Source organism: Venturia canescens, chromosome 2 (assembly GCF_019457755.1).
Source record: "Venturia canescens isolate UGA chromosome 2, ASM1945775v1, whole genome shotgun sequence".
Lineage (NCBI taxonomy): Eukaryota > Metazoa > Arthropoda > Insecta > Hymenoptera > Ichneumonidae > Venturia > Venturia canescens.
In genome coordinates this window covers 16,205,705-16,215,751 of record NC_057422.1, presented here as the reverse complement: position 1 = coordinate 16,215,751, position 10,047 = coordinate 16,205,705, and the positions used below count along the sequence as shown (strand labels likewise).

General features: G+C 41.8%; 2 protein-coding genes across 2 annotated transcripts; both read left to right on the top strand.

Moving 5' to 3' along the window:
• Nucleotides 1-506: 506 nt before the first annotated feature.
• Nucleotides 507-3,940, top strand: LOC122406516 (uncharacterized). Its single transcript, XM_043412015.1, has 3 exons — nt 507-759; nt 1,541-2,054; nt 2,137-3,940. The coding sequence occupies exons 2-3, from the start codon at nt 1,550-1,552 to the stop codon at nt 2,508-2,510; spliced, it is 879 nt and encodes a 292-aa protein (XP_043267950.1). The 5' UTR covers nt 507-759; nt 1,541-1,549; the 3' UTR covers nt 2,511-3,940.
• A 4,064-nt stretch (nt 3,941-8,004) lies between these two features.
• LOC122405961 (uncharacterized) lies at nt 8,005-9,828 on the top strand. The gene is made up of 4 exons (XM_043411061.1): nt 8,005-8,567; nt 8,770-8,847; nt 8,924-9,185; nt 9,302-9,828. The coding sequence occupies exons 1-4, from the start codon at nt 8,150-8,152 to the stop codon at nt 9,303-9,305; spliced, it is 762 nt and encodes a 253-aa protein (XP_043266996.1). The 5' UTR covers nt 8,005-8,149; the 3' UTR covers nt 9,306-9,828.
• The last annotated feature ends 219 nt before the right edge of the window (nt 9,829-10,047 follow it).

Here is a 10,047-nt window from a genome sequence, read left to right as displayed (position 1 = left end):
TCGCATCGCCGTGGGATGCTTGTCGTTGTCGTATGTACGCGTACGTGCATACGAGAGAACCAGTTTAGCTTTGGCTAAACGAGTCGGATGAACATCCTTCCAAAGGCGGGATCACTTCTTCTCTCTTCTTGAGCACCTAAGATCTTGATGTTGGTTCGCCCGAGCGAGTTTCCCACTACTACCACCACCGCTGGTGCCGGTGCTGCTTTACCATTACCATTACCAACTTCATCAACGGTACCCCATCATAGTTTCGCTTAGCCACACCAAGAACACATCTACTTTAATGCCTACTGCAATACAGCCTCCACTGATACCACCACAAGTTGCACTACTACCACTTAAACTGAAACCTACCACTACCTGCAACCACTGACACTCGGCTGCTGGACGAAAGCTTGTGCCAACGTATCACCACCACCTTCGTCTTCTGCGAATCTCCACCAGGAGGTGGTGGCTGCATACTGCTCCATTGTAGCGCTCATCTTACATATATAAAGTCGCCAGGGCGAGATGCGGTTCAGAAGCCTTGCTACGCTCGTTCACGCATCGATAAGGGTCCCTCTTCCCAGTACCAGCACCCAAGTTATCCCGCCCTCTTATCGGGACATCCGCCGAGATAGATTCAAGGGAGGAGGCAACTTTTAAAGAAGAGTGAGTGTGTGAGGGAAGGAAGACGCTGGTGCTAGTTCAAGGACGTTGACGAAGAGTGAGTGACTACGATATTGTACAAAAGCGGCGACCAGAAGACACCAGGAGGTAAGTCTTTCTTCTTGTTATAGTAGTTGAACCAGTGAAGACTGAGGAACTGAATTTGGAGTCTTTGCTTTCAAACATTTCCAAAGGTCCATGATGATTAGGTGTCTGTTGATGGCTTTTTCACTGTTCATTCAAGTTCGAATCATGTTGGTAAATTCATCAAATAAAATCCAATATTTCGCCGTTTATTGGCTAGATTAAAATAAAACATCGACTGTCTGGGTATTCTGTCACTAGAGATCGCACGTCCACCATTCTTATTCAACTGTAGGATTCACGAGTGGTGAACGTTTCATTCTGCAAAACGATATTTTAAAAATATTCTGATCATCACCTGAGGTGATAAATTAATGAACGGGTTTCGATGTGGGTTAAATTGAGATTGTCAGCAAAGAGCAATATCAACTTATGGCGCTGGATAGGGGTCGATATACGTTCATGAGAAGTTTAATTCCGCAGTTCAACTGACATATCCATTCCAATTCATTTTCATTTTTGATGAGCGATTCCCTTCTTCAATTTATCCTGCTGTCTTCGCAAGAGTTCGATCCATAGCAAGACTAATCGTAACACAGAGCTAACCAGAAGAGTCGAGGAATTGCGACGAGAATTGAAATTCCAAAATCCAAAAATTTTCAAACATTTCTACCAATCAATCGTACAGAAATGTATATTGAGGTCTGGGGTCATGTCATGAATTCCTGTCTGAATGATCATCCCTGAACCTTGCTGTCTTCAAGTATCCAATGAAAACTAATTGATTTTATGAATCGATTTACAGATCACAAAGATGAATACTATCATCGGATTACTCGTGCTTTGCACCATAAGTGTCAGTCTAGCAAGCCCTCTTGAGAAGGTGGATAAAATCAGTGTGCTCGAGCAACAGACTGTCACGCTGTCCGATCGTGCAAAATACGAAGAGGAATTGATGCGTAAACTCAATTCGAAGTGTACGCAGAATGACATAAGCAGTTGTGTTATGCTCAAACTGGTGACATACATGAACAAGCTGTTGAAAAAGGCATCGATCGAGTTGACAGATGACATTGAGATAAGAAAAACGAGTCAGGCCACGGAGGAGGTTGTGACGTTTGAAGCTGGTCGAAGCCAGGATGATGAGTCTGAGGTGCTTGACCTTATCACGAGCAAGGCATACTCCTTCGTTAAATCGCGAAGCATAAAGTGGCGAGTACTTCCCGAAGACGACGTTGTTGTCTCAGCTTCGGAAGATGACAGTGGTTCTTTAAACCTTGGTCTCTCTATCGAACGAGCCGATAATGCAGTCCAAGATGGTAAATTTTATAGCTGATATATTTTTTATTGAAAGCTCCAATGTATAATAAAGCCCTTAAAATTACACTTTAATTTTTCAAGGCCGTGGCAAGAAGAACAACAACATGGGACCCCTTTTGGCTGCAGCTGTCCTGAAAATTGGTCTTATTGGTGGTTTAGCTTTCAAGGGGCTTGCTCTTCTCGTCGGTAAAGCTTTGCTACTTTCGAAGATAGCGCTTCTCCTCGCAAGTATAATTGGCTTGAAGAAGCTCTTCTCACACGAGAAGCACGTTACGTATGAGGTCGTCGCTCATCCTCATCACAGCTCGAGTCACTCGTTTAGCGAAGGACACGGTCACGGTGATAGCTATTCCAGCGGATGGGCGAGAAGTTTTCACGGTCAGGTAGCCCCACTCGCTGGCTCACGAAGTCCACAGGAAATGGCGTATTCCGCTCACATAAAGAAGGACAATTAAGGCGAGCATGAAGAATTGCATTGATAGTGGTAGGCCATGCGGTCTCCGCCGGGATCAAGACGAAAGACGAGCGAGACGAGAGAAAGCAAATGCAAGAGAAAGTGAATGTAACCGCATTCGAAGGAAGGAGGGAAAAAAGAAAAAAATGCTTTTCCTTGGATTTTTAAAAAGTGGGAAAATCTCAAAACTCGTCTCACGCTTTCGTCAATCGGGTTATTTTCATCGATCCTACTAAACCGAATTTCATAAGCTCGACAAATAGTTCACATTCACCAGGGTCTAACGCTCACCAACCTCGAACCCCTGAAAAAAGTCTCAATCCCCCGGTCGATCGAAGCAATCACATCAGTCCCTGAACCAATCGTCACGTTTCTCTCACTTTTATTCAACTCGTTCTCGTCTCTTCTCGTTGTTACCTACCAAGCCTTAGAACCGAGCAGAATGTCGTATCTAATTATGAACCAAGTTCAAATGGACCGATAACATTTTTGAGCAGCAACTTCACAGGCGGACGCAATCAGCATTTTCATAAAACCAATACCGGGACAATAGTTACTGACCTGCCACTCGACGAATCTGACCCATTGACGATCCTAGACAATGGACTATACTGGTACGCTTTTACACGGACGCGAATTCTCGGATTTAACATAGAAATCCACGCCTACTTTTACCTGACTGATATGATAACACGGACGATGTGATATTACGGATTCTTACGGCGAGTTGGATATCAAGGTGCGTGTGCCTAATCTCGTATACGAGATCCGTTTACGCGCCTCAATTCCAGGCCTCGCCTACTTTCCAATTCCGCGACTAACGAAACTAGTGACTTTAGTTTCGCCCGAGCATGTACAATGAATTTTTAAGATTTCGTCTGATTTGCACGAGTGAACAAACGGTCACAGAGAACTCGATAAACAAGCAAATTAAATTATCAATAAATTGGGAGAAAAAATATTTTCCCGCCGGTCTAACAAACAAACGTTTGTTCTTGCGGATAAACGAAGCGACACGAAACGACCTATTGTGACTGACAGACGTTTAGCGACTAAACTTTTGCCGCATATAATGACGGACGTTATTTTCAGCTGCTAATATCAGCGAGCCATGACGACAGGACGGTATCGCGTGACTGTAATAACAATATTCATGATACGTCAGAACAATTTATACACGATTCAATCGAGATCCAGGGACAATTCTAGATTATTAAAGCGTGCACGCTCGCGTCGAAAAGCGCCTCATTACCGATCATATTTTTCTCATTACACAAAAATGGTACCTTATTATCATTATTATCATAACATGCTATGACATTCGTAATTGTATTAACTTATTTCATCATGTTGACATATAGCCTGGCGATTGTATGATACGATTGTTACTGTTTATCGTTAAAATAAACGTATTTATTGTTGTTTTTTAAACATCCCATTCATATTTATTACATTGTTTCATTTAATCGTCTGTTTGTGAACGAGTATTATATACGAATGCGTTGAAAGATATGTACCCTCTTGGAAGCCCTGATTTCTAGAGCGTTTGAAAACTTAATAAGACAATAATGTAGCACAAGTTAATGTGAACTATCAAACACAGCGATCAGCTTAATTAAGAATTCAAATGCTTATTACCGAGCAATATTGTTAGACCGTTCAATTATAAAGTTTAATTTTTCACCCAACACCCATTATCTCTTATGCGTAAAGCCATGAAAATTCTCGCATGCTTGCACATGCCTTTTAACGAGTTTATTTCAAACATTACTCGATTAATTCGTATCTGAAATCGAAGCAGTATCGAATCGATGGTAACGATCGATTATCAGCACCCTGCGATCGATCGGTGCTTTCTCACGTTCATTCATCACGTCGCGCGTGAATCGTACCGTGCAAAATACCGTTATAAGTTTTAACCTGGCCAAAATCCAAAGCCGATCGACCTACGGATCCCCGGTCGAATTGAGATCTCCAATCGCCATACGAGGATGCACATATGACCTCGGATCGGAGGAAAAAATGCTCGGAATCGCTCCTCGTCGCAGTGGAGAAAATAAGGAGACGGCCATTTTAAAACCTTTATATACGAGTGAGTCTCGTCCTCGTTTCCAGGACTGGTCAGCTTTCTCCACTTGCGTGCGATCGAGCCGATCGTCCAGAGCTCCAGCCCACTATACTTATATACGTACACTCGCTGTGTGCACCAAACAATAAAAACGAGCTAAAACTTCTTGACACAAGAATTATCCTGTCCCGGACTTTCAGTTTCCCTTGATCTCATTCGATCAATCAATTTTTTCCTCCTCAGTATCAACTTTATTTTTACAACGTTTTCTCGACGCACTGTTGCTTCGGTTCGAGAAAAAAATCGTCATATTTTCGTTTCCGGATGAATGAGATCCATAAATGGGACAATCGAGTCAAAAGTAGAGCGACTATAGGCGTTTACCGGTTTCGACTGTTCTCCACAGCCGGATCAAGTGTGCTGATCATAGATCGTCGCCATTTTCGTGGGCTTCCACATTTTTTAAATTTTTCGTAAATTTAAGACAACATTTAATTATAATGCGATCTTGAGGACAGGCATCGATGGTTTAATAAATTATTGAATGAGAGAACGAAACATTCGGGAATATGGAAATTTCAAGAATCATTAAAATAAACCCTACACGAATCATTAAAATACAAGAATCATTAAAATAAACCCTACACCTCATGTGCCTTTTTTCATACCCTCAACCTCATGACCGGGGTTTGAATGCACCCCAATCTTTTTCTGCTTATAAATCCGGTCCTACGATGCTAAACTGACTTTATCCTACACCATTTTCTTCGTTTTTTTATAACGAAAAGAATGATGTTCGATAAAACTAATTTCAATTGAATTTATATATAAAAAAATCCGTCGATAATCAGTCGATAATGTCGCTTGTTAGGACGGGAGCGTAGTTTGAAGTTCGCGTGGGGTGTGCTCACACCCCAGTCATGCGTTCTAGGGTTAATTAAAAAATTTTCCTCAGTCGTTACATATACTTTGCAGATAAATTCTCCCTTTCGTTCACTGTAATTGAGCGATCGAGTATCGAATGCAAGTCAAAAATGCACAGACTAATTTCAACAAAATTCTGGCAAGCCGATGCTTCTTTGAGCGAGCAAGCGGCAGCAGTTAAACGTGATTAAGATTACAATTAAATGCACATATGATGAGAGTCAAAAGCTTCATTGAGTTATTCTGTAGAAACAGTCGACCAGCAAAGTGACAAGAGTTCGGTGCAACGTGTCTCTGCGCATCGATTGTTCTCTCATCGACTTCGGCGGATCGATACGTCGAAGAGAACGAGCTGCGAGTGGATCGAACCGGCTCTAGTTATACCCGCGCCGATCTCTCGATCGTAATGCGTACGTAGGAGCTTGCATGAAAAACAGAGGGAAAGAGACAGGGATACGGGCACTGGAACAGGGCGTGTGCACACTCGGAGAAAGAAGTAGAACAGAAGAGAAAGGCTTATGCGGAGATGAACTAGATTCGATGTGTGTCTCTCATCTTCTCCTCTCTTTCTCTTTTTTACATACTTTTCTGTTTTTCAGCTCTCCCCGCCTCTGCACCTCGCGATACAACGCGCGTGTTTATCGCACTCCCTCCATTCCAACTCTCCTATTAATCTCTCTCCCTTGCGTGCGCGCCTGTTACACATGCGCTACTCGATTGCTTAGAAGCTCGCTCACTTTTTAATCGAAATGGTTTTTGCTCGTAAACGCGATACTCTCAGCTATGGACCTGTGCGCTCTAATATTTCATCAGATTCTGTGATAATTCAATAATTGTTTTGCCAGATTTTTTTTTCGACGATGCCTTCAGTCGTAGATGTTTAACGCATTCCGCGATTTCGTGCTCTATACATTCTGTTACTTGCACGTGTGGCCTTATTGAATCGAGGCATTACTTATGCTGATAAATAATAGCAACGAATAATGGTGTCTTGATAATGATTGCGTACTCATTTGCTGCAGCTGAAAACACAGTAAATTATTTTTATTTTCTGCCTTATCTTCCAAGGAATTTCAGATTATTCCTGTGGCTTGAATTCCTCGTGTGGAAGTTTCCCACTACGAATAATTCCATCGACTCAACCAGCTTACAGAAGACTGATTAGATTTTCGTGGAGAGAATTAATCCCTTGACACCGCACACTGGTGCAAATTTGCACCCACGAAAATTTCAAGTCTCTAGAACTTCAAAATTCCTTTCTTCAATTTGGCCATTTCTCTATAATAAAACTTGATTTTTCAATTTTTTCAATGATCGCAATCGATTACTAAGGAATTGTTACCCCTGAAAAATCTCATTGTAAGATTCATTCCATACATTTAGGGATGAAATAAAAAGTTTTGAAAAGTCGAAGTGCAAATTTGCACCAGTGTGATGAGTGTGTGACCTCATAGGGAGTGTGGTCTCTACGGGTTAATCTTGTCATAATTGAAACCCGTCATATTTGTGTGCGTACAAGAATGCGGCTGGCTTTTTTCAATACTTGGCATTGAGACACTATCGCAGTTCTTGATACTGATTGAAGGAGTGCAGTTAATTCCGGTAGCTTTGGAAATTAGGCCATTGAATGGGATCATTCACACTGATTAGTTTTAGTAGCTTATTAGCAACTTGGGTCTTGTACCGTTAATTCGTTCTTCATGAACTTTTGTCGCATCGAAACTTATTGTAAAACGAACGGATTTGTACTCGAATTAGGATTTATGTACCCTGTAAAAGTATAGAAATCCTATTTTTGTTGGTTTAGTAAACAGAATCACGTGTTCTGGTTGAATTTGCAGAGAAAGTCTGCGGAGAGATGTTTGAATATCAGATGAAGGTATTAGATGACACGCGCCTTTTCCTCGGCCCGAGTAAATTCTTGTCCAGTGATGGACTGTGGATAAACACGAGTTATTTTTGCTCCAGGGCACTCGACTTTTTCCGGGAACCACCCATAATTTACCCATAAAAAAGTCGCATTTAAAAAAGTCGACAATATCCGACCGGTAATATAGGACGAGAAATTTGTTTACGACGATGTTATCCTTGCCAGCGATGTATAGCTCTCCACAAGCAGCTCAGTAGGAAAAGCAACAGTTTGGTTTTCCATCATTCGGGTCCATTGCCGAGAGTAGTTTTAACGCTTCCGTAACGCTCTAAAACGCCACAGGATTCTCAAAGAGTTTGGTCTGCATCGTTCGAGCTGAACAAAGCGAGCAATCGAAACTTGGATGATCTTTTATCACAATGAAAAAAAGTGTACAGCTCACCTGCTTCATGATGCTGCTGTTTTAGCCCATAAAAATATTCCGTTGGCTCTTTGCTGAAGCGTTAAGAAGAAAAGAAAAAGACACGGTTTTTTGTTTGAAATGAACCTACGAGCTAATACAATCGCCATTCGCCAACACTTGAATCTATATATAAACTGCTCTCGTTCACGGTTCGAGCAGTCATTCGGAAATCTGCCTTAAGTTGAACCCGTGGTCGGTCTCAGATTTTCCTCGCTTATCTGGGAGCTTGAGTGCACGAAAATTTGGGGAAGAATTGGAATCACTCGGTCGTTGAGAAGTGAGAATTCGTGAAAATCTGATTGAATCGAACGAAAAATGTCGGGATTTGGGAGCTTTTGGCCTGCGGCAATCGTGATTTTTTTGCTCAGAAGCAATTTTGGTGTTTGTGGAAATCTTCGACAGGATCCGAAAGATCCTTGGCGTGGATTGTCGATGACCTGTAACGGCGACGATCCAAAGAACACTTCGATCTCGTGCCACGGCATGAGAATCGTCAAACGTGTTATTCAACAATTGTTGGACAGTGCAACGACCAATGTGGAAATTACTAGCGGAGTGAGCCTCGTTAACAGTGAAGATGGCGGAGCTGCTGTCCGGAGGGCGAGGAATCTCAAAGGATTTGGAAAAATGGGACCGATCTTGGGACTCCTCGAAGGGAAGGAACTCAGAGTCAAGCTGCCCAGTCTGATGCCAGCGAATCTGGAGTCAGCGATCAAGGATAGTTTACCAACAGGTCGGTTTTCTATTCACAGATTTTCTATCCTCAGTTCACCGTAACAGAACTCCAGTCACAAAATACTGCCGAAAACTTCATTTAACAACATTTAACAACGAAAGGCAATAAAGATTGAAGTCCGGCCGTTTGTCAGCTGAATGGTGAATTCAAATGAAAAAAGGTCTGAAATAGAATTGACAAACCTTAAAATATATTTCAGGACGCGGAAGTGGAGGCGGAGGATTCGGTGGTGGGAAGAAAGGAGATAACGGTCTTCTCATAATGGCTGTCATGATGGGTGAATAAATAATACAGAAAAAATATCCACGAACTCTCGATCATGCTCGTAACATCTCTGATTAATAAAATCGCAGGAAAAATGATGGCGGCCATTGGTTTCGGGAGTTTGGGAATGTTAGCGATGAAAGCTCTCATGGTTTCGTCTTTGGCTCTCATGTTGTCCCTCATAGTAGCAGCTAAGAAATTCGCCAGCAGTCAAGATTCCGGTGGCGGTCATCACGTGGTCTATGCTCAGGAATCTGGTCACCATCATAGCAAGCGAAGTGTCGATTTCGACGATCCTGAATTTTCGCCGTACAGTGGTTATGCCAGTCTTTATGGAATCTCAAGATTCTCGTGAGTCTTTCATCGTTTGATCAATGGCTGGAAGTTTTCGGAATTTTGGACTAAAACGAGACGCTGTTTAAACGACTCGACTTGACAATTTACTGGAGCTTTGATATTACGCGCAGGTGATGCGAGACACTTTGCAACGAAGACTGACGCGATGGACACACGACGACGTACAGACAGAAACACGGTTCCTTATACTAATGGTTACAATAACGAGACATGTGGGGAGAAAGGAGTTTTGATTTCGACGACTTCCAGCACACGGATCAACTAATCATTCATTCTCATTTTTCCACTCTCTTTCTCTCTCTCTCTATTTCTTTCCATTTCTCTGTCATCTCATATTCCTTTCCTACGATTGTAAATCTTCTCTAAATTATTTATTGCATTATTTATTTATCCTATCCATTGTTACCCATTATAATCCGTCGTGAAAAAGCAAATAAATTATTCTTTGTTACACATTCGATTGCACCATGAAAATGACCTTTCGACAGCTTCCACGTCCCTGTGATTCACGACAATCGTTGTATCTCCGGAAAAAAAACCATAGAGAATTGCTAGAGATTTTTCACGAGAAGAAAATTCTATGAATTCTTTATGGTCTCGAGGTAGCCGGAAATCAAGTAAAAACATGACAAACGCTCATGGGAATGATTGTGTAAATGAAAATGCCTCGTTATTAACGTAATAAATTAAACAAAAAATGTGGAAACCATAAAACCGTTCGCTTGATATAGAAAGACTCGTATATTTTTGCAGCATTAAAATAATATTTTTTCGCGTATAAATTTTCACCCGGAGCAACAGATTCCGATCACACACCAGCGTCTTTCTCTTCGATGTGTATAAGACGGGATCTCGA